This window comes from Macadamia integrifolia, chromosome 6 (genome assembly GCF_013358625.1).
Source record: "Macadamia integrifolia cultivar HAES 741 chromosome 6, SCU_Mint_v3, whole genome shotgun sequence".
NCBI classification, from domain to species: Eukaryota; Viridiplantae; Streptophyta; class Magnoliopsida; order Proteales; family Proteaceae; genus Macadamia; species Macadamia integrifolia.
In genome coordinates this window covers 21,181,626-21,205,531 of record NC_056562.1, presented here as the reverse complement: position 1 = coordinate 21,205,531, position 23,906 = coordinate 21,181,626, and the positions used below count along the sequence as shown (strand labels likewise).

General features: G+C 36.1%; 2 protein-coding genes and 1 pseudogene across 5 annotated transcripts; 1 reads left to right on the top strand and 2 right to left on the bottom strand.

Moving 5' to 3' along the window:
* The window catches only part of LOC122081934, a 41,192-nt pseudogene continuing 17,286 nt past the window's right edge, over positions 1-23,906 (bottom strand).
* Positions 5,620-7,315, bottom strand: LOC122081937. Its single transcript, XM_042649366.1, has 4 exons — positions 7,169-7,315; positions 6,799-7,059; positions 5,821-6,593; positions 5,620-5,687 (listed from the first exon to the last, which is right to left on the bottom strand). Exons 1-3 carry the CDS (start codon positions 7,257-7,259, stop codon positions 6,457-6,459), a joined length of 489 nt encoding a protein of 162 aa, XP_042505300.1. The 5' UTR covers positions 7,260-7,315; the 3' UTR covers positions 5,620-5,687; positions 5,821-6,456.
* LOC122081933 (ABC transporter C family member 3-like) lies at positions 7,530-22,460 on the top strand. Of its 4 annotated transcripts, none has more exons than XM_042649360.1 (12): positions 7,530-7,827; positions 8,543-8,640; positions 15,466-18,064; positions 18,408-18,494; positions 18,579-19,229; positions 19,325-19,489; positions 20,089-20,383; positions 20,493-20,701; positions 20,854-21,159; positions 21,428-21,491; positions 21,708-21,947; positions 22,073-22,460. In XM_042649360.1, exons 3-12 carry the CDS (start codon positions 15,680-15,682, stop codon positions 22,174-22,176), a joined length of 4,506 nt encoding a protein of 1,501 aa, XP_042505294.1. In that variant the 5' UTR covers positions 7,530-7,827; positions 8,543-8,640; positions 15,466-15,679; the 3' UTR covers positions 22,177-22,460. The 4 variants fall into 4 exon arrangements, with proteins under 4 accessions (XP_042505294.1, XP_042505293.1, XP_042505297.1 ...); XM_042649359.1 differs by having other exon boundaries at positions 8,535-8,640; XM_042649363.1 differs by lacking the exon at positions 7,530-7,827 and having other exon boundaries at positions 8,535-8,640; positions 22,076-22,460.

Here is a 23,906-nt window from a genome sequence, read left to right as displayed (position 1 = left end):
TGTAAGCAATCAGTACCTGGACTTTAACTTTATAACGGTAAATTGATGTGAACATAAGCATTGAAGCATTTTTTCACTTCCATTTAGTACAATTAAGGCCATAATATACTTTAGCCTTTGAAAAAAAAAAATCAAGGTCATTACATTGATGCCACCCCCATCTGAGGAGGAAAATGGTGTTTCTTTTGGATATATTATAGAAGGAGCTGCAATAAATTTCTGGATTGTTAAGCATAGACTAAAGAACTTGGTTGTATGGGGTCTCGTTTGAGTAAATCTATTATGGTATTTTTCTAAATCATTTCTCGAGGAAGAATTCCTGGATTTCTATCCCTGTATGACGGGCCCCTCCCTGTATTCTTAGCATTACTTTATCCCCAACGTTCAATGAAGTCACAGGAATTGCTGTTTTTGTTGATTCATTTCCTGCCGTAAATGGACAAGTACTCAAGTCTGTGCAAGGAATAAGGAATAAGGAATAAGGAATGCAATAGCATGATAAAAACAGGAAAATAATTTTAACGGCTACAATTACCTCGGATTGGACAGACCAAGCCAACTGTTTCTGCGTTCTGTAGAAGGATGCTGTAGACAGTTTCATAATCCGAACCTTTCTGCAAATTGCAACATATATATGATGAGATACAAAACAATTTTGTTACATAAAGTAGTACAAAGTCAAGAATTGCAAATTTCAGATGTACATCATCTATGAGCACATAAAAAGGGCATAGCCAGTGCACAAGGCTCCCGCCACTGCTGGGTCTGGGGAGGGTCATAATATACATAAGTATTAGAATATGCACACAAATGCAAAATGGAAAAATGCAGCATGGTCATGAGCTCATGTTTATGTGGGATCAACAGCACATTAGGTGTTGTTAATAAGTAGATGAATATAATGGTGCTCTATACTATGATTATTTTTGTCACATCCAAAAGTTGAAATTGGAGGAGCATGTGCTCTTTTCCAATTTTAAAGTGCATTTCATTTAAAATAATTCAAGGTGGCTCCTTTCATACTTTGTTACTCTAGGATTTCATTAAGGTTTGAGATTAGTCCTATGTAAGAGTATTCATGCAGTATAAGCAAATGGATTGAAATTGATTGAAAACCTAGAAACTAAATCTGGAATTGGAGTAGGTGGTAGGAGAACTGTAATGATACATACCTCCTTGATGTAAGAATCAGTATCACATTAATTCCCAAGAAAGGAAATTCATGATAACCCCCAATAATGCAAAATCATGTAGAGAAAACCACATCCATGGCAGACAAGAACTTTAGCTAGGAGACAACTTGGATCTCTCCAGGTGGACTGCAGCTAGTGCGATTGGTCAGCTGATCTGGTGGGCTTACACTGATACAGACCAGGCTGTCTCCCACAGCAGCTGAATTCCACTGATTCTGGGACTGGTTTTTGGGCCTTGTTCCTGCAGCTACACTTTTGCTGGACCTTGTGATCTAAGTCAGGTGTTTGCCATTCTTCTCTTATCAAGTGGAAGGGTGATCCAAGAACTGACCACATGTCAATGATTCCAAGTGCCTCAACCTGGAATTGTATACACACTACATGTCCTTTCTCCATTTCGATGAGAATGCTTTCAAGTTTGGGGAGAGTTGATGCCAGTCATAGGTACATATATAAGTACCATTGTAGGAGAAAAACTAGAACCAAACAGTGACTTACAGTTCTGTTTTGGGAGCCCAGTGAATGTTCACGTAAGTGAACTGGGAGTCCCAGTTCACCTACGCTATGTGCTTGACACGTGTTAAGCATGCTAATTTTGCTAACAGAGTTGTAAACGGTTACTTAACTTGTCTAATATTATAAATACTTAAATAAATAAATAACAAGAATCCCAATATAAGCGGACTCCACCTTTGATTCCGCTGGGAAATCTCTCTCTCTCTCTCTCTCTCTCTCTCTCCTTGTTTATCAGCCTTTTGGCATTCTTGGGGTATTACGGCTACGTAGTTTTCACCCCTTGCACATGTGGGATTCTTAGGGCAAGGAGACTTTTGAAGCCTTAGTCTTGACATCAAAGAAAATGGAATTCCAAATCTTTCCAAGTGGCCGAGAGTTGTAGGTCCATTTCCTATGATTTCTCTCTATCTAGATCTAATTGATGGTTGCACAGAAGGCGAACTTGCCCACATAGTCACAAATGGTCTTTCCTTGAAAATTCATATCCATCCATATCCACTCTCTTTGAGGGGGGGAGAATTCTTCGGTTAACTGGCCAGCATTTGGAGAGAACAAATTTCCATATAGAGGAAGAGACAGGACAAGCAAAGAAGAGCTGGTCAATGTCTTCAGGCTCAGAACCACAACGGAAGCATAAAGGGGAGACCTGGATTATTCTTTGAATGAGAAAGGCTTGTGTGGGAAGGCAATTCTTGAAGACTCTTCAAGCTGTGAAACTTTGGCGCGGGATGTGATGCTTAAACCAAATGAGCTTGTGCCATAGGGAAACCGTACCATGAGATTTGATGAAATTTCAAGCCGATTTTGCACTGAATATGCTGTTCAAGGCATGCTTCCAAAGGATGGTGTCAGGCCTCCTAAGATTCGGATTTGGAACGATAGGCGAGGAATTCCAGATTTCAGCAATCTGGTCAGGGGCAGGAGGAGGGGGAGCCCAAGATCCCGAGGAGATGAAGCCTTTATTTTATTGTTTATGCCTCACTTGTAAAGGATGGATAGAGTCTGGTTTGAATAAAACTCTTACCCCTACTTTGGATAGAGTTTTTAATCATGTTAGACATCTATTCCAACCAATTCCAGCTTTAGGAGGGTGTTTCCTATTTGATTTTACTTCTTTCCTATTTTAAGCCCACTTCAGTTTTATATAAACATGTAAAACCTAGATTCTCCACGGTTTTTACTATTGGATAAGATTGGCTGCCTCCGTCTAGTTCTGTGAGATTCAAAATATGGCAGCAGGATGCAACTAATTTTTGGTATGCTGAGATTGGCTGATGGGATAGTCTAGTTTCAGGTGAGAGGCTTGGTTCATCTGAGTCTACTTGTCTCTCCCTTTTCTTCAATCTATCCATCATCAAGTCAGGTCAGTAATATATTTTCTTTTTGTTCTTGTGCTTGCTTGGTTGCTGGAATTTCAGTTTTCTTAAGCTTCCAGTCTGAGATTTCAAATCAAACTTCTCTTTTAACAATCGGACCATACACTAAACAGGCCCACAGTTGCAAAATTTGATCTCTCTAATGCTTGAAAGAGTCCTATTCATTGTTGTCAAAGGGTCGCCTAGGCATGCTAATGTCTAGAATAACAAGTGAAATCAAAATAGAAACTTCACAAAATAGTAACGCAGTTAGTAAAATTAGAAACCAGGTTCAGTGAACAAAAAATGATGGAAAATAAAAACTAATTACTTAATCCCATATAGGACGTAAATCCTTAATATTTGGGCTTACAGAATTGGCAAAAAAAAAAAAAAAAAACCAAAACACATCAAACCCTTGGCCATACAACCCATTGGACACTAAAATTAAGCCTATCAATCTATTATTGTTTAAGTTTGATGGCCTGGTTTGCTGCTGTCCTTGTACTTTTGAATTACGTCAAGGCATCCAGGCACCTTGGTCACCTTGCGTCGAGGCACCCTCCACTGCCTTGGGTCGCTTAGACATTGTGACAACTATGGTCCCATTGCTACTCAACTTGTTGGAATTCTCAGGTCTGAAATCTATTTTCGGATAAAGTTTTTTGTTTTGTTTAAGCTTGATATCCTACTGATAATGCTTGGTTTTGCTGCTGTTTGGTCATCTTTTAATACTATTTAAATTCCATCATAATCTAAGATCAATATTCTGTTGGAACCCTAGTGATTCTGGTTTTAAACTTTCTGAACCTAATCCCTTCGGATTCAGGAAACCCATAAGACACCACCAGGTTAAATTTCATCCTGCAGCTAGATGTTGTTAGTCAGTAGCAGGTTCTTGGTTACTATTACATATACATGTATTGTCACTTCTGGGTCATGGCTATCGTAGCAGTTCATCAATTACTCAATTCAAAGTTTCGAATGCTTCTCATGCATTGATGACTCACAAAAGATAGCAAAAACACTTAACTATCCTACTTAATTAAATCTAAAATTATGGCAAGATGAAAAATGTGGGAAGTCATCCTTCTGAAAAGCCCAAACTCTATGTTCGGTAATAAAATAGAAGAAATGCTTTGCTTTCAAGGTTCCAGGATTTCTTTCTCCTTCAGTCAATTTCAACTCTTCTTTTCAATCATTTCCCATTTTTTTATCAGTGGCTCCACAAACCTCAAAACTAAGAATTCTTACTCCTTGATATTGTGAAAAGTTAATTGACAGCCATAACATGTCTATCTGGATGTCTCTATCCCTCTTATATTTGGGTTCTTCATCTTTTTGTTTTCTATTTCTCTGTAAGTTCAGCTCATAATGAATTTTCTTTTCAGTTTTCATTGGGATTATTATTTTCAAGTTTTCCTTTTTGGATTTTTTTTTTTTTTTTTTTTTTTTTTTTTTTTCGAAATTTAACATTTCTGTCCACCCATAGTGTAGCTCCTAGAATTGGAGAGGCCAAATCTAGGAGTAGGTTTTCACGTGTTTGTTGGGAACCCAGGTAACGAGTGGTACTAGTGCATATGAAATAGCTTGAACAAACCACCACTCAAAAGCTTTTCACGAGGGATTCTAATGCCACATTTTGTAGAAAGTATCACCATCTTACAATGCTATGAAAGCTTGGTAACAGAAATTAACATGAAGGGCTCTGAAAGTTGGGACTTCCATATTCAACTAGTAGCTGTATTTGAATAATAAATGCAAACCTTTGCCTCCACAAGGATAAGTGGGTCTTGTCTCTATCTTTACACGCCCCACAACTGCTGTCCGTTGCAAACCATTTTGATCAACTACAAGAACCTCTTTTTACCTGCTTCCTCCTGGAACAGCAACATAGGCATGTACTGGGCCCTGTAAAATTGCAAATGGAACTTCATTACAAGGTTTAATACCAAACTCAGCCATCCAAACTAATGCTTAGAAGAACACATCATATTTAGAAGCACATAAAACAGACAAAAGGCATAAATATAAATATATTTATATATATATATATATATTGGTAATCAACTACAAGAAGTAACTGAAACACCTTTGCACCTAAATATGACAATTGATGTTGACTGATTCAAGTCAACTCATTGCCTCATGCCACATCTAGTTACTAAAGCTTTTAGTTGCTCCAACACTTACCGCATTGACTCTGAAAGGTCTGCTAGCAATATAATTTGACTCCAAGCATTCTGAGTGAACAAGGAAAAGAATTGTGATACACATATTGGAGGTCAATAGAAACTGTTCAAGCTCATGAATATAGTGAAGAAACTAGGAGCATGCAGGACAAACCAAAAGTCCTTCACCAGGTCTCATGAAGCTACAAAGATCCATGGACACACGATCACCTATTCCAGCTATTTGAACTCAGGTTACAGTGGCCTTTGTCAGGCTCAACAGATTCCTTACTTCATTTCTTCTGTCAAAATAGTCCTGATAATATTAAGCACAGTGAAAGGCAGTGCTTGACAACAAAACAGTCTATACCATTACAGAACTACCTTTAGTTCAAGAACAGCACTGAGATCGTCAACTTTGAAACAATTCCTCCATGACCTTGTTCCAAGGCCTGAAAAGATCAAAGATTAGGAAATGTAAAAGGTGCAAAAAAATGTCAACAATAGTCGATCACAAATTCACAATATTTAATCATTGGTTGGAAATGAATTGGTAGGTCAAATTCCAGAATGTCCCTGACCCACCTCAAGGAAAATTTGGGCTTCAGAGGGACTCTTTGAGATGGCAAACACTGTTTTCTGACTACCTTGGAATGCTGCAACAATATTCTCTGCAGTTATTACCTGCAAACCATAACAGGAGACAGAGACAAGCAGATTATAAGATCAAAGGAGATGAAATAACTATACTTCAAAAACCCGATTTTACAAACATTTTTACCAGAAATTACCAGGAAGAAATGGGAATGAAGAAGTGACATAGGTAACAAAAGTATACCTGAATATGTTGGGCAATTAGATGGAGTTCCTTTAAAAAACTAAAAGAAAATAAAGTAACACAGCAAACTCTAACATCCCCATCACTGGAAGTAGAACAAAATAAGCAATAGGACCCAGTCACACAGGGAGACCTTTGAATGTCTCGTCAGTACTCGAATATAGTTAGTCTAGTGGAAAGTGTGTAGATAAGTACCATAATGATCAGCTCAAAAGCATCCATGTCGATTCGAAATGTATTAAACAATGGTAATGGGAAGGAGCAAGTTGCATAAATTCCTTTAAACCAAAATATTTCAAACTCAGTGTAAATTTGAGCCAAGATAGCAACTAAAAACAGAACCGACCTGCATTAAGCAGACTTATAACTACATTTCTGCCAGTTCATCCACTGAATGGAGCTCTTGTAATTGTTGAAGTGAAGCAATCTCGGAAAAATGTAGCTACTTTTCTGTTTTCACAATCCAAAATCTCCCCATCTTCAAGGAAGAGAGGGTATATTAATGCAATTGCTGCACAAGCTGCAAACACCAGAAGTGTAAGAATCAAGAAATCCAACATAAGCAATTTTCTTATCATTGGCAGAACAAGGTAGAAAAATAGGGTTTCATGTCGCCATTAAGTTGTTACTGCAACGATCTAAAGATTTATCTACTTTTCTTCAATAAAGAAGATTGAAGTTCCCAGTAAAAAAAAGAAGATTGAAGTCCCAGGTGGGTAGCATACAAGACCAGTCGCTAGCGAGTGCTCTATTGGAAGAAGCGAATATGAAAGTGTTCCAGCCCCTCTCAACTGCGGCAGTCATGACTTGCTTGCTTTCTGTCCATACCCACACCCGCTTCGACTTCGACTGTCGCTCGTAATTCCCAGAGGTTGGGGAAGTACGCATTGTGATGCCGCTGATATTGGTTTGCGATTTAATTCCTTTGTTAATATTATCACTGGCATCAATTAGAACAGCCCGAAGGACCCATCTGCACCTCTTTCCTACGAAATTATTAGCAACCACACAGACGAAGAAGAAGTAACGGTCATTGCTTGCTTAATTAAGCTTTCTATTCAGAGAGAAAGAGAGAGAGAGAGAATTGAATGGAACCTTGTTTTGGAGTTAACGACGGTGGCAGTGGAGTTGACGAAGGCGGCAGATTGGAGACTCCGATCGACCATACAGAGCCCAACGAGGCCATATCTCTGCGAGCTGCCGACCTTTGAATCTCTACGAAGTAAGTGATGAAGAGCGATACCTGGTCGCGTTCTCCAAGCCAGAATCTGAGTTAATGGGGCAGAACGTCATTTCATGCATTGGAAGTTGGAACCCCGGAGACAGCGTATGGAAGTTTGGGAACGCGACGAACACTACTGGTCGTGTGGCCTCCACCCCACATGTGGACCTCTACGGGAGCTCTTATGAATTATGATAGTATGGTTACCACCCGGACCCAGGGGTTGTGGCGTCATTTGAAAACCCTGTGAGAGGGTATAGGGGAATGCGACCAACTAGGGTTTTTCCCCCTCGTGTTCGGAAGCCAAGAGAAAAGAAAACCGTACCTTTCTTGGCTTTCCACGACGTTTTAGCGTTTCAACGGCTAGAAGAATCTCAATTTTAAATTTGAAAAATCTCACCGGGGAGACGCGATACCATGGTTTGGCAAGAAAATTTGATGAGAGAGAAGAATCGTCATTTCCTTGACGGTCTCTTTCGGGTCCGGCAGCTGCCATTGTAACATTCTTCAATCCTTTCGGTCATGTGATCAGGTAGAGTCCTCTGTCCCTTTTGGTCATGCGATCATGTATCCGTTTCCCCCTTTTTATTTTTAACCCTGGATTCACCGTTACGCATCAGCAATCTGTTGGTAGGGTTTCAGATAATCTCCAAATCCACCGGAGAAAAAGGGTAACTGAAGGAAGAGCCGCCAGAGTGATGAAATCCATATCTCCATTAGCTTCTCGGGTTGGGGATGAAACTAAGTTTTTTTTTTTTTAAGACCATGATAGTGTATATGATACACATTGTGAGATTTAATGCACTTGCATCTTTCATATTATTGATGAATTTTTATTTATTTTCATTAACAACACCAGAAAATTTTTGCATTCTGTTATTTTCATATATTTTTTTTCTTTTCTTTTTTTATTGACATCCAAAAACAGCGCCTTAAAGTAATTTACCAAAAAAAAAAAAAAAACAGATTTAAATTTAAGAAGGGAGGAGAGAGGCAGGGAAGCGTTATTGCTAAGATATGAAAGTGTTCTTTCTCCCAAATATGGAAGCGCGCAATCCCTGGAATGTTGGAATGCGCACGTCCAGAGGATACAAATCCTCTACTTTCCTATTTATAAAGGGGAACGAGATTCAGGAGTGGAGCCAAATACACGAACACATACGTTCCCTTCGAAACTAAGAAATTCCCCCACTGCTCACCACTAATGTAGGCACTTTCCATGGTTCATGTTCTTTAAAGAGGTGCAGGGTAAATTTTTTGGTTCGTTGAAGCAATGCGCGAACTTGTTGAACTTTTGCAATCGCCATCCAGACACACGAGATAATTTGAAGCTTCTTCGTCTAAGGTGCACCTCTCTCTCTCTCTCTCTAGAGAACCGGTGTGGGATTCCTGCTCTCCTTCCGTTCTGTTGAACAGGATTTAGGTTTTGTAACGATGGAAGTGCACAAGAAAAATTATTTTTTGAGATAGGATCAAACATGAAACGCTACAAATTTTTGTAAAGAAATGTTGCAAATATGAGTTGCCAAAATATTATAGTTTGTTAGAAAATACATACGGCAAAGAGTTTCTGCTAACCTGTCGATCTTTCAATCTCTTTTTCTTTTAGATAAATAGCTATGGGAAAAATTCGTAACCAAACTGAATCTGTGCAATCTCTTGTTTGTCTCAAGCTTTAAGGTTTATATATCCTCTTCTTCTTCTTTTGGATCATTGTCATTTGAATTGGAGTTGGGTCATTGCTGACTTCACTCCTAGAAGCATGCATGTAAAGTCTGAACTGCTCCATCTTACGTGTTGGATTCAATATCACCTCAAAGGTTCATAGCATTTCGTGCACCAAAAAAGTAATTTTTTTCCACTTATTTCCTGCAATTGATCATGGTTGATTGAATTAAGTTGGGTATAGACTTACAGGTGAGAGCATAAAAATCGAGTATTCTTCTTTTATTAGATATAATAGCACCTTGCAGATTGCCTGGGTAAGTGCGTTTTCTGTCTGCTTCAAGCTTAAAAATTTGCCATGCATTTCTTTACTATTCTTTTTCATGTTCTTCTTCCCCTCACAATGCTACTGCTGATTGCTTTCTCCATGTTCTTTACGATCATCATTCTTGTCGTTGGCATTGTGGTTTGTCCAATTGTCTCTGTTTTTAGCATTCTCCTTTTTCTGATTGCTGAATTGAACTGTGATCTCTCATTGCACCTCACAATTCGGTTCTTTTGGATCAAAATGAGGTTTTGATCATCTATGTAACATGGCAGGTGGTTGACTGCAGAGAAGTTGAAACTTCATAGAAATGAAAGTGAAATCATGAATGATGGTGGTACACAATTACCATAAACACTTAGGCTCCGATTGTTTCAGCATAAGATATTTTCTAGAAAATTCCTATTATTCATAAATTTTATTTTATATTTTTCTGGCATTCATCATAGCTCCCATGGAATTTAAGGGCCTCAAATCAATGCAGTGTTTTCTCGCGTCCTGAACTTTTTGAGAGATCTACAAATTTAGTGACGTGCCACCATAGGTTCACAGTGACAATACCCTTTTCAGAAGGACAGATTAGTGGTATTTTCAAATCTTGTCCTCCAACTGGCTTAGGCTTACAGTCTGAAATGTAAGACTAGGTATGGGACATCCCTAACCCTAGATTGAATCACTAACCAACCCAACAAGATACGGGCTTTAAGACTTATATCAGAATATAACAAGCACAACAACTTAAATTGATAACTCAATTTATCTGTAATGAGTATCAAATATGTGACCTATTAAAGCTCAACAACAACCAAGGTAATAGGCAAACACTAGGAGGGACAAAGCCAGATCAGAACTAGTATATCACATATACAGGAAACTAGGATAAAAACCTCATAAATCAAGAACTTCAAATACAGCAGTAAACCAACTACAGTGGGAGTTATGTTCCCATCGATTAAGTGCCGCAAAATGGTGATTAATATCTCCAAGTTTCAGCCAAAGTTACTGGCTGGATTACAAGATATCAACCATTCACAGAAATAGAAAGTATTCTCCAGAATTAGTAACTTAACTGAGATAGGACAACCCAGCCACTGGATCGACACCAAACTAATATCGAAGGGGGGAAGGTAGAGAGTGCTGATTCAGCCTTTAAAAGATGGGCAGCAACTGATGGATGGTTGGGAAGATCTTGAGTCTCGAAAATTCTGGAGAAAAATCCAGTCCAGTAGAACCGCAGGCAGGCTTTGGGATTCTTCAGTCAACATTCTGTCGCTGCAGCAAATACGACACTCTTCTAAGGAATCGATGGGGATCTCAGCCACACAATAGGGTAGCGGCTGGTCTCAGTTTTTCAGAGAAAATAAAACTCAGAAATTAAAACCAAGTAAAAGATCTCGGTTGGGGAAAAGAAGAAGGGAAGAAGAAGATAGGTAGTCTCTCTCAAACAAGGGCATCTCACCCAAGGCCTCTCACCTTACTGCATCTCACAGGTTTCTTGCACAAAGCAAAACTTTTTTTTTACATTCATTAATTTTTGGCGAAGACCTCCAAGGATTGATTACAATATATAGGCTAACATAGTGCCTTGTAATGGGAAACTAACGAAAAAGAAAACAAAGGAGAAAAGAAAGTCTCTTAACAAGAGAGATCTTCCTTTTACAAGAATAACCGAAGGGAATTGGTAGGATTTAAAATGTAACCGTAAGTGTACGGATCAATGTAGCTACGGGTCGAACACAGGGAGAGCAGTCACTTTATTTTTGGCTTCTTTTAATAATGCGAAAGTAAACTGATTAATGGTTGTGATCTAATTTTAACTATCGTCCTAAACATATGTATCTAAAATAACGTCTTAACCATTCGTCATCTAAGAATTTAAATACGCAAGCCACGCAATTAAAATTAAATAAATTAATAACTGAAAATAAACAACCCACACAATTGAAAAGCAATGGAGGAAAAAAAATGATGAAATAAAATGAAATAAAATAAAGTAAAAGAAAGGGGATAAAGCTAGAGAGAGGCTCACAAGTAAGTTTCTCTACTTAGCCCGAGGGATGCATCATAATATGAGCTTCTCTACTTGACTAGAGAGTCACTCTTACAAGGGTTACTCTACTTGGCTTTAGGGAAAGGGAGGCAATTAAAATAAAAACAATAAAATGATGGTTCTATGGCTATGAGGGGCAAAACCAACACATATACTAGCCATGAACCTTGGGCGAAAGGAAAATCAATAATGTAATGACCGAAATTAAAATCTTAAATTAAGAAAGTAAGGGTAGTCAGAAGAGGGAATGAGAAGGGGGACAGAAGCCTATTGAAGAAGCCTACCTACCTGAATCAATGCTTGAACTTGAAAGCTTGGGTGATTTGAGATACTGCCAACCCTAAAAACTAGATCTGGAATGAACCAAATCTAAATTTCTAGGCCTGAAAAAAAACAAATCTTGAAAAAAAACCTGAACTTGAAAAAAATAGATGCTCCACGGCTCGTGATCTTGTTACTTAGATCTAAGCCTAGAACTATAACTTTAAAAATTACAACTCAATTGCATAAATCATAAACATAAAAGGCTGAATAAAAATAAAAGAGTGCTTGTATTAATTGAAATAAAAAGTTATTACAAAAGTGATTAAAGCAATAATAAAGAAGAACTAAAACTAAAGAGAGTGAGAGAGGGAGAGAGAGAAGAGAACTAAGCATAGTAGAAAATAAACTGGGGGGAATAATCCTTCTAGGAGGGGGGAGGAAGGGGCTTTTATAGGGCATTAGTCTTGCCTCCTTCCTTCTACAAGTCTTCTTTAAGAAAAGAAAGAATTAAATTAAATTTTGGTAAAAATCCTCATTCTCTAAGATGTTGTGTGAGGAAAGAGAGAATATGTTTAAAAAATTAACAAATTCTATTCCTTCCATGCAATATTAATCAATATCTTACAATCTTGACTAAATTAGAAAGGAATCTCTGCATAGCATCTTCAAGATCTTGTGAGGAGGCAAGGAGAGAGAATAATATTCAGGATTTTGTAGGAGAGAGGATATGGTACCAATGAGTGGGTCCCACCTTTGGACAAGTTAGTTCAAGCTTGGACCGGTTCTTGATTCACTTTAAGCACTTTCTCTTGTAGACTTGGAAACTAAAAAAAAACAAGAAAAATAGAAGTAGTACTATCCAAAGTGGGGGCAAAATGTACACTTATATCTCTAAGATTTCACACATTATTGTGCTCATCAGGAATAAAGTAAAAGATGATACAAATCACAAGATCTTCTAAAAATCTCCAATCGGTACTCCTTGTATAGCTTTCTGTCCAAGGCATCAAAACAGTATTAGAAAATAGATACTTCTGGAATAAAAACTAATTTATAATATCCCAACAAGTAACAACTACTACTTTATTAGCAGCATCCCATCCAAGCCGGCTGTTGATAGTAGGCCCACAGTACCGTTCATGTGAACAATATTTCCTGAACAGTAACCTCATAATTAGGTTTTTCGTCTTGTTCTCCTTCGTGCTTTATCTACATCACTAAAATGTTCCACTCTTATGCAACTCTTTTCTTCTCCTACTTTTTTCCTCTATGGATGACACAAAAAAGAGCTTCATAACATCTTCATCAACTTTTTTTCCTTTTCTATTTTGTTGTTGCCCTTGGGCTTATCTGTAAAACTTGTTCTATATTTTTTTGTCTATTTGTCATTTTTTATTGAGCATGACATGGAAGCATATATGGGTACAATCGAGATCTGAGTGAAAGGAAAGAATCCAGTGATATGATAGGGTTGATATCCACAATGGGAGCCAAGTGTGCCAACTATCAAGATACACCACTTTTTTGGGGAAACAACATGGTGAACTTTAAAATGGAAGTAGTTCCAATGAGATTCAGCATCGGAGTGACCCAAGAGTAAAATGCAACATTAATGCGAGTCACACAGCCAATTAGTTGTTGCTCATCCCCCTATTTTATGGGGTTCTTCATACCGAAAGAAAATTGTATAATATGTTTGTTTTGGAAATGTGAGAGGTGTCCCTAACATGTTATCGGAGGTTAGCTAAGCACATTCCAAAATGATAAAGATGATAAGTGAGAGCAACTTTGAATCATAAATGGCCAATGATTTTCTCTTTAAATTTACCGAAAAGTGGATGAGGAACAAGAAGAGAGAGAGAGAGAGAGAGAGAGAGAGAGAGGTTACATTGTAAATGCAAAGGGGGAAGGTCACTTAGATGAGTAAGTGGGGAAGGGAGTAAATATAACAGATTGGATAACCCTCAAGTAGTGAAGGAATTAAATTGGTGCACGGTTTATTTTTTTTAATAAAGGGGATATGGTTTCTCTTGTTTATACAGTGCTTCTAGAATTAAACAAAAAAACAAAAAAACAAAAAAATAAACAAAAAAATAAAACAAAAAAAAACAAAAAAAAAACAAAAAAAACAAAAAAACAAAAAAAAAAAAAACAAAAAAAACAAAAAAAAAAAAACAAAAACAAAAAAAACAAAAAAAACAAAAAAAACAAAAAAACAAAAAACGAAAAAAACCTAGCGTCACATAAAAGGGTGTACCAAGTGCACGAAGCTCCCGCCACTACTGGGTCTAGGGAGGGTCATAATGTATACAACCTTACCCTTGCATCGTGGAGAAACTATTTACCGACTTGAACCCATGACCACTAGGTCGCAATAGAGCAAACTTACCATTAGGTCGAGTTTTGTCCTCTAAAAACCTGGCTGGCTTCACATACCAAGTAGAATTGTAGGAACTTTCTTCCCTTAATCAAGTCGTTTAGATAATTGACACTTCAATAATTAATATGTTTTTCTTAATCCCATGCAACTTTTTATTGCTTTTTCCACAATATTTGTGAAATGTATTTGGTTAATCAAACAAAGTTTTCTCATCTAGAGTTTATTAATGTCTCTATCTTTTTACTATTCTCTCTCTCTCTCTCTCTCTCTCTCTCTGGCCTTGAAACCCTTACTCCAATATCACAAACCACATTGAATCATCATTGAGAATGCAAGGAAGTTGGTTTAGTTCTTTCATTTTTTAATCAAAAATAGAGAATTTCTCATGAGATATCACCATCTTTTTTTCCTTAGTTTCTAAAGAAACTTTGTCTCACAAGTTGATTGGTTTAATGCCTAAGAATTTACATATGCCATATTTAGAGGTTGTAATGTTTGCTTGTTTTGTTGTATTACATACCTACTTGTTGAGCCGTAATTGACTTTTGTTGCATTATTGATTATGACATGTTTGTTTTCTGAATTAATATCTGATTTGCGGTGGCTGTTAGAAATTATTTGGATAAGTTGGGCCTACAACCTACAAACTTCAAGTGGCTTATCCATAATTGTCCTACATCACGACTTCAATTATTGGCAGAGGAGATAGAATAAACTTCAGGCTAATCTTGTTACAAAAGATATTGGACAAATACACACACAATATACTTATAATAGTCATCTTGCAAAATGTGTCATAGGAGTGGTGAGGTAAAACTAGCACCTCAATAATGTACTTATTGTAAGTAATAAATGAATTTGTATATTGATCATATGAAATGGATTGAAATGAGTCAATTAACTTGAATTACTCTAGCCATTTAGTGGTGATTGATTTGTAGATATATCAGGTTGTGTGTGGTTAGTTGCAATGTTTTATCACTAGGATTTTTGGTTAGTTGCAATGTTTTATCACTAGGATTTTCCACCCTTCACGTTCGATGTTCTTCAAGTTTCCATCATCGGTTTGGTAAAGTTCTTGCAGAATGGCTATTGTATGCCAGCATTTGACTGTTTATAGGTTATTTATGTTATCGATATTGTTTCTATGTTTACATTATTTCGAATTTCGTATAGGGATTCAGTATTTTGGAATTTCAGTTTTTTATTTTTCTATAAAATCTACCGCAGTGCATCACTTGGTGTTCTTATAATATAAAGTTCTTTGTTTCGCATTTTTCTCCAATAGATTTATTCTAAATGATTTGTTGGTTAACTTCATCTTATATTACTAATTTTGATTCTATATTGATATTCTTAATTGGAAATGGATTAAACTATATATATTTGTAGCTTCTTTCGTTCTTAAATTGTCTATGAAAATTTTGCTAACTCAATTACTCGTTATATATTTTCATACAATTTTTTTTTGTTTGTTCATTAACAGGTTCAACCACATCTAAGGGTGATATTGAGACTCTTACATTGGTCTAAGTATTTCTAGAAGACATGAAGTGGAAATAGTTGGTATTTTGATGTTACAGTTTCCACAGCATTTTTTGCAAATTTGCCTTATCAATTCAAAATGTGGCAAATTTGATAGGATTTTTTCCTGAGTTACTTCTCCAATTTCCAAACAGAAGAAAAGAAAATTTGCAAATATGGATTCTTCTGAAGATCCAAAGAATGATATGAATATCTGTAAAGAAAATTCGCAATCTTCCGTAACCATTTTATTACATGGATTTTCTGCTTCTTCACACTTAATTTTGTTGTTAGTTTTATCCATCATTTGGGCTTGCAAGAGACGCACAATGCCTACCTTTGACAGTTCAAAACGAATGTTGAAGAATTCACGTCTTTTTTACTATTGGCCAACCCTTATATCTTGCATGGGTTTGTGTTTCTCTGATCTTCTCCTATGCGTGTTTAACTACCTCTCTGGTTATAGATATGGTTGGTCTGATCTAAAGTTTGTTGCTGAATTGGATTTTACATTCAGAACACTCACTTGGTTTATAATCTCTGCTTACTTATTTATCCAGTTTTCTCATTCAAGTGAGCACAGATTCCCTATTCTACTAAGGATTTGGTGGGCCTTCTACTTCCTAATGTCTTGTTCCTATCTCGCTATACATCTTGGTTTGTATTGGAAACATTTGTCCTTGTTATTCCTACAATGGGTCTCTGATGGTATATCTGTTACTTTTGGTTTATTCCTTTGTTATGTTGGGTTATTTGAAAAAGGACGGGAAGATGAAGATTTTAATATTTTGGAGCCTCTTATGAAAATTAGTTCAAGTCGAAACAATGGTAACAATAGACAAAGTTCAAGTGTCGATGGAGAGACAGTAACTCCTTATGCAAATGCCAATCTTCTTAGCATTTTTACTTTCTCTTGGATGGGATCTTTGCTTGCACTTGGGTATAGAAAAACATTAAACCTCGAAGATGTTCCTCAGCTTGCCATTTGTGATAGTGCTAAGGTGGTCTTTGCTCGTTTTAGAAATAAATTTGAATCTAATGGTGATAACCTTGGCAGTAGTGGTCAGGTAAACACACTCAAGTTGGTAAAGGCATTGATTCTCTCATCATGGAAAGAAATTATATGGACGGCTCTATTCTCCATTGTATCCACATTGGCTTCTAATGTTGGACCATTCTTTATTGATCCTTTTGTTCAATATCTCAGTAGTCCTCACCAACAAATATATAAAGGTTATATGTTGGTGTTTATTTTCTTTCTTTCAATGCTCATAAAGTGCCTCTCAAATAGACATTTGTTCTTTCAATTACGAATGATGGGAATTAGGGTTCGTGCTTCTTTGTTTGCATTAATATATAAGAAGAGTCTCAGACTTTCAAGTCAAATAAAGCAGGTCCACACTAGTGGGGAGAACGTTAATTTAATGAGTGTTGATGTAGAGAGGATTGCCTTTTTCAGTTGGTACTTGCATGATATATGGAGGGTGCCTACTCAGGTTGCTTTAGCATTATTGAACTTGTACAGGAGCCTTGGGCTTGCTTCACTTGTAGCTTTTGTCGTCACAATGATTTTAATGCTAGCAAATATTCCATTAGGAAAACTGCAAGAAAAATTTCAAGGGGAATTGATGGATTCAAAGGATCGAAGGATGAAGGTGACATCTGAGGCTCTAAGGAATATGAGGATTCTCAAGCTCCAAGGTTGGGAGATGAAGTTCTTAGCTAAGATAATTGGGCTTAGGAACTTTGAAACAAGATGGTTAAAAAAGTTACTATATACATCAGCTATGAGTACATTTGTTTATATGTCTGCTCCCATGTTTGTATCTATGGTTACTTTTGGATTTTGTGTGCTTATGAGAGTTCCACTAGATTCGGGGAAGATTTTAACTGCAATTGCAACATTTGAGATGTTGCAAGGGCCCATTTATAATCTTCCAGACTTAATCTCTGCAGTAATTCAAACTAAAGTTTCCCTCGACAGGATATCTTCATTCCTTTGTCTTAGTGATCTTGATTTGAATATTGTACAGAAGCTTCCAAAAGATGGTGCCAAGGTTGCAGTTGAGATAGTCAAGGGGAATTTCTCATGGGACTTTCATTCTCCAAACCTCACTTTAAAAGATCTTAATATCCGAGTATATCATGGTATGAGTGTGGCTGTTTGTGGTTCTACTGGTTCAGGCAAGTCAAGCTTACTTTCATGCATATTAGGGGAAGTGCATAAAGTATCTGGAGCCATTAGGTTGAATGGGACAAAGGCCTATGTTGCACAATCACCTTGGATACAGAGTGGGAAGATAGTGGACAATATATTATTTGGTAAAGAGATGGATAAGGAAAGGTATGAGATGATCCTTGAAGCATGTTCGCTAAAGAAAGACTTAGAATTGTGTGCCTTTGGGGACCAGACTATCATTGGGGACAGGGGGATTAATTTGAGTGGTGGACAAAAGCAAAGAATCCAGATTGCACGTGCTTTGTACCATAATGCTGATATTTATCTTCTTGATGATCCTTTTAGTGCTGTGGATGCTCACACAGGAACACATCTATTTAAGGTAACTATTTTTTCTTTTAACCTCTTTCAAATTTTTGCCATAGAAATTTGCTTAAAGTTGTACATTTACATTGCTTACATCACAGCTTTGTTCACAAAAAATTAAATTTGATCTAAATTTTGATTTAAATATAATAAAATCATGATTGTGAAAACAAAAACGACATACAAACACATGATATTGAGTGATGCATGTTATTGTATAAACACATAGCTTGATGTTACTTGTTGTAAGGATAAATAAATAAATAAATTATATAAATATGTATAATTATTTGGCTCTTTTAAGTAACCATAGATGTTTTTTTAGTGCCTAAATGTGACAATCTGAACTTTTTTTATAGGAGTGTTTGCTAAGAATTTTGGGTTCGAAAACAGTAATTTATGTTACTCACCAAGTAGATTTTTTACCATCTGCTGATCTTATCCTGGTAAGAATCCGCCATCTTTATTTTCTAACTTCAAGTCCTTGATCATGGCTTGAGATTGATTATTTACCTTCTTTTATTTGGTAGGTTATGAGAGATGGAAGGATTACTCAAGCAGGGAAGTACGAAGAAATTCTTAGCTCAGGAACTGACTTTATGGAGTTAGTGGGTGCACATAAGAAAGCTTTAGCAGACTTTAATTCTATCAAAGGTGGGGCTGCTTTGAATAATTTAACCAATGGTGAGGAAGATTATAATATGTTATGTAGCGAGAACTCTATTCAAGATGATGAAGAACAGGAATCTAAAAACTACAAAATAGAAAAACTAGTTGAGTCAGAAGGGCAACTTGTCCAAGAAGAAATGAGAGAAAAGGGTGTAGTTAGTCTTTCAATTTACTGGAAGTATGTTACTGCTGTATATAAAGGGGCTCTTGTACCATTGATTTTGTTGGCACAAATTCTTTTTCAACTTCTCTTAATAGGCAGTAGTTATTGGATGGTGTTGGCCACTCCTGTTTCAAAAGATGTGAGACCTCATTTTAAGGGATCTACTCTCATCTTTGTTTATGTTGCTTTAACCCTTGGAAGTTCTCTTTGCGTGGTTATAAGGTCTATACTTGTTGTTACTACTGGATACAAGACAGCTACTTTACTTTTCAACAAAATGCATAAATGCATTTTCCATGCCCCTTTATCGTTTTTTGATTCTACTCCAATTGGAAGGATTCTAAATCGGGTTAGTGGATATGTTTAATTACTTTTGAGATCTAAATGTTCTTGATAACCACAAGAGTCAATATAAATTTAAATGAATTCTATTTTTGTGTACAGGCATCCATAGATCAAAGTGAAGTTGATACATCTATTCCACATCAATTTGAAGAGCTTCTTATTTCAATTATAGAATTCTTGGGAACTGCTGCAGTAATGTCACAAGTTGCATGGCAAATGCTAATAGTTTTTATTCCGATGACTGTGACATGTATCTGGTATCAGGTAATTCTATAGCCAATTCCACTTCTCATGATTAAAATTTATATGCAGCTCAGCTATATTTTCTCGATGGTTAAAAAATCATAATACAAGTTGATTTAAGCTTTGTTTGGTAGTGAACTCTGAATTTGTTTTGCTCACTGCAAAAAATAGATTGGGCAAAAATTAGACATCGATACAACTAGTTATTAGCTTATTTTGAAATTTGATAATATGATTAAAAATTCAGTTGAAAAAGAAATAGATACCATGAAATTACAAAATACAATTATGTTCATATTCTACAAACTTTTTATCTGAGAACTTTGGAATAGAGATCTCAGGATATAGTTAACATTACTACTATTATATATAATTCAACCAATGTCTAATGAAGATATATAATCTAACCACTAAAAAGAGAACAATTAGAGTAATTAAAGATAATGAAATGTTTTCCTGTTGCTACTTTCATGATGATGGTATCACTATCAACCAACTAAATGTAAGCATGTCACATTAAGAAATCCCTCATAAAATGCTTATAACATTTCACCAACTATACATTCCTTACATTTTTTTTTTTTTTACTTAATAATCTTTGTTTGAAAATTGTCTTGTAGCAATATTATATATCTGCAGCACGAGAACTATCACGGCTGGTCGGAGTATGCCAGGCTCCAATCACACAACATTTTACCGAGTCTAGTTTAGGATTAACCACAATCAGGTGCTTCGATCAAGAAGAGAGGTTTATGAACACAAACCTCAAGCTAGTGGATGGGTTTTCCCGACCCAAATTTCATTTCTCTGGTGCAATTGAATGGTTATGCTTCCGTATGGATATGTTGGCATCTATCACATATGCCATCTCTTTGGTTTTCTTGATCTTACTGCCAAAGGGGGTACTCAATCCTGGTAAAATTTTAATCTTGATATTTATAAATCATTATTTAGGGTAATTGTGATTGATTGCTCACATGAAAATATGATTTTGAATTTATTTTCTTTTCCTTCTCTCTTGAAGGTGTTATGGGTTTAACAGTCGCATACGGGCTTGGTTTCAGTTTGCATGGGGTCATTTGGGATCTTAGCAGTCTTGAAAATAAAATCATTTCAATTGAGAGAATACTACAGTACACCTATATCACTAGTGAACTTCCTTTGTTGGTAGAAGAAAATAGGCCAAGTTGTGAATGGCCATTACAAGGGGAAATTGATATTATCAATTTACAGGTAATCCTCAATCTAGATTCCTCAAGTTTTTCTCCTTAATTATTTCCTCTTTTCATGGATAGACTCTTTAAAGCCTAATGTTGTTGAACATTTCTTTCTACTCTTACATAATTCAACTAAGCTTCAGATCTGATTATTTAATATGTATTTAGGTTCGTTATGCCCCACACCTTCCTCTAGTCTTGCGAGGTGTCACGTGCACTTTTCCTGGAGGAATGAATATTGGCATCGTTGGTCGAACAGGAAGTGGTAAATCAACTCTTGTACAGACTCTCTTCCGCATGCTTGAACCTACAAGTGGTCAGATTTGGATAGATGGTATTGACATCTCCAAGATTGGTCTTCATGACTTGCGGTCAAAGTTAAGCATCATCCCACAAGACCCAATAATGTTTGAAGGGACTCTAAGAAGTAATCTTGACCCACTTGAAGAGTACACTGATGAACAAATCTGGGAGGTATTTTTTTTTTTTAATTTCATTTGATGAAAAATCTTTTGTTAGAGACAGCGATAGGATGTACATATCTTCTACTTATTGAGGATTCACAAAAAAAGAAAAAGAAAAACACACACACACACACACACATTACAATTATCTGGTAGGGACATGTATCTCCTTGCTTATGCATTTCATCTTTTGCTTAGCTCATCTTTAATATCAATGCAATGTCATCTTATATAATCAAGTATGGTGGAAAGTTGATATGCCCTTTTGGTTATCTTAGGCTCTAGACAGATGCCAACTTGGTGATGAAGTTAGAAAGAAGGAAGGGAAGCTTAATTTTAGAGGTTGGTTTCTCACTCACTCGAAACCAAAGTTGCTCAACATCAATTTAACCATGCACAAGTGCATAAACATTTCAACTTTTTTATTGTATGATATATTTAACTTCTAGTTCACAATCCAACTTCCGAGCTCCCAACCCTTTTTCCAACTAAAAGTAGGGGTAGAAAAGTGAGAATAAGATAAGTAGCTAACCCATTTTTATATGGTGATTGTTACAGTGACTGAGAATGGAGAGAATTGGAGCATGGGTCAAAGGCAGCTAGTCTGTTTAGGACGGGTATTGCTTAAAAAAAGCAAAGTATTAGTACTTGATGAAGCTACTGCATCAGTGGATACTGCAACTGATTATCTAATTCAAAAAATGCTTAGGGAACACTTCTCAAAATCTATGGTCATCACGGTTGCACATCGAATAACATCAATTCTTGATGTCGATAAGGTCCTCCTTCTTGATAATGGTTAGTACTTGGTAGTTGGTTATTCGTACGCTATAATCAAATGTGCTCAAATGAGTTTGGTAATATATTTTCTCATTATTTTTTAGTGCTTGCCTAATCAGATTGATATGGTTTCTTGTCTTAAGCAGGCCGTGTGTTGGAATTTGATTCCCCAACTAAATTGCTAGAGATCAAGTCCTCGTCATTTGCAAAACTTGTTAAGGAGTATACTGAAAGATATACTCCTTAGGTTTTTTTCTAAGGCTAAATATGTTGGACTAGGGTGCATTGCAATTTCAAGCATGACAAAATTTTGTTGGGAGAAGAGGGTGGAATAGATATTGAGGTTATTTGTAATTAATTGAGTTGGCATTGGCATTCAATTGGAGTATTGGGAGAAGAAAAGATGGAGGGTATTTTTTATCATCGTGCATGCCTATAAACCCTCGAAGAAGTTTTTGTAGTCAATTGATATCTTTGGACTGCCACAAATATTTATCAAGTAATATATATAGAGCTGAAATTTTGTGGAAAGGTAGAGTGCAATGTTTCTTACTCACATGTCAAGTAGGGCCCAACGTTTCTTACCCCTACGCTGTGTTAGGTCACATGCATATGGAGACAATTTGTGTTTGGCATGCGACTTTCAAATGCCCATTATGGCTTTACCTCCCTTCTCATGAAGGAGGAATTTGTAGCTAATTGTCATTGTTTTTGTCGCAAATTCACTAGAGAATCATTTGCCTTTGTCCATACCCAAGCCTAGAAGACCATTGTCTTTGGTACATCAAACAACATGGTCAGATTCCATTTCTTAGTTCTTGGGATTTTGCACCTAGGCCTTCTGTCTCTCATGCCTTTATCTATTTTGTATTCCAAAAAAATGGCCAAATGATAAAATAAAGCTTTGAAAAATATAAATTTTAAAAGCAGCTGATAGTTGAAACTTGAAAATATAAGCGAATATAACAATACATAGGAATGTATATGCTTGAATATGAGTCTAAATTTTGACATGTGGTTTACCTTAGACCATTTCTGAATATCCATGTAGTCCACATCATCCTCCCATGTGGAAAAAGTTGATGATGGTCTAGAGATACTCTCCAAAGCCCTTACCTGTAAAAAAAATTATATATAAGGCATAAAGCTTCAAAAACAGAAAATTTGAATGTTTCTATATTAAAAATATCTTAACTTTTATATGGCTAAAAATTCATTAAATAACTACTGTGTTATATTTTCTATGCCTAAATCGTTCTTACCAATTCTTTCTATGAATAAATTTTCATGGTCCTGCATTCTGAACCGAAAGTTCAAAATTAGTTCTCAATTCGGCATTTTGAATTGTTCCCAACAACAACCATATGGGATGTTATTCTAACCAAAAATATGTACGGCTGAGGTTCTTCACAAAAATGATACTTCTTAATTAGATAACAATTCAGGATATCAACTTTTTGTTTGATGTGTTTTCATTTTGGAAAATTTATGACAGACAATTTTTCAGTAAGTTAGGAATGTTAGAAGAATTAATAAATGATGATCTTCTGTGTCTCTCTCTTCTTCTACTTTTAAGATCACATTTTGGATTATATCATATTTTTTTTTTTAGTGGGTGTCATGGTAATATTGAATTAATATTTGATCATTATGTATATCTTCCTTCGCAATTGTTTTAACAGCACATGCCCTCTTTTAAGTGTATAGGGACTCCTATAGTCAAAATTTTCAAAGACTTGGACAATGACTGAAATCCCAAGGTAGAAACATACAATAGAGATAGAGCCTGAAATTTGATTTTTTTTCACACGTGACTAATATGAAGTGGGATCTTCCTATCCAAACAATCAATTTCAATAGACTCATTTACGTGGTAGATCTTTAAGTGGGTTTGTCTAAGAAAACTATAAGAAATTTCTTATCACCAAGTGCAGTTCTGTTTTCTGAAAAAAGAAAAAAAGTGCAGTTCTGTGTAAA

Coding starts and splice junctions, on each gene's coding strand:
- LOC122081937 (XM_042649366.1), bottom strand. CDS start 7,259: ATGGCCTCGTTGGGCTCTGTATGGTCGATCGGAGTCTCCAATCTGCCG. Junction 7,060..7,168: donor GTCGTTAACTCCAAAACAAG/GTTCCATTCAAT, acceptor ATAATTTCGTAG/GAAAGAGGTGCAGATGGGTC. Junction 6,594..6,798: donor ACTCGCTAGCGACTGGTCTT/GTATGCTACCCA, acceptor TGGTGTTTGCAG/CTTGTGCAGCAATTGCATTA.
- LOC122081933 (XM_042649360.1), top strand. CDS start 15,680: ATGGATTCTTCTGAAGATCCAAAGAATGATATGAATATCTGTAAAGAA. Junction 18,495..18,578: donor CATCTGCTGATCTTATCCTG/GTAAGAATCCGC, acceptor TTTATTTGGTAG/GTTATGAGAGATGGAAGGAT. Junction 20,384..20,492: donor AAAGGGGGTACTCAATCCTG/GTAAAATTTTAA, acceptor TCTCTCTTGAAG/GTGTTATGGGTTTAACAGTC.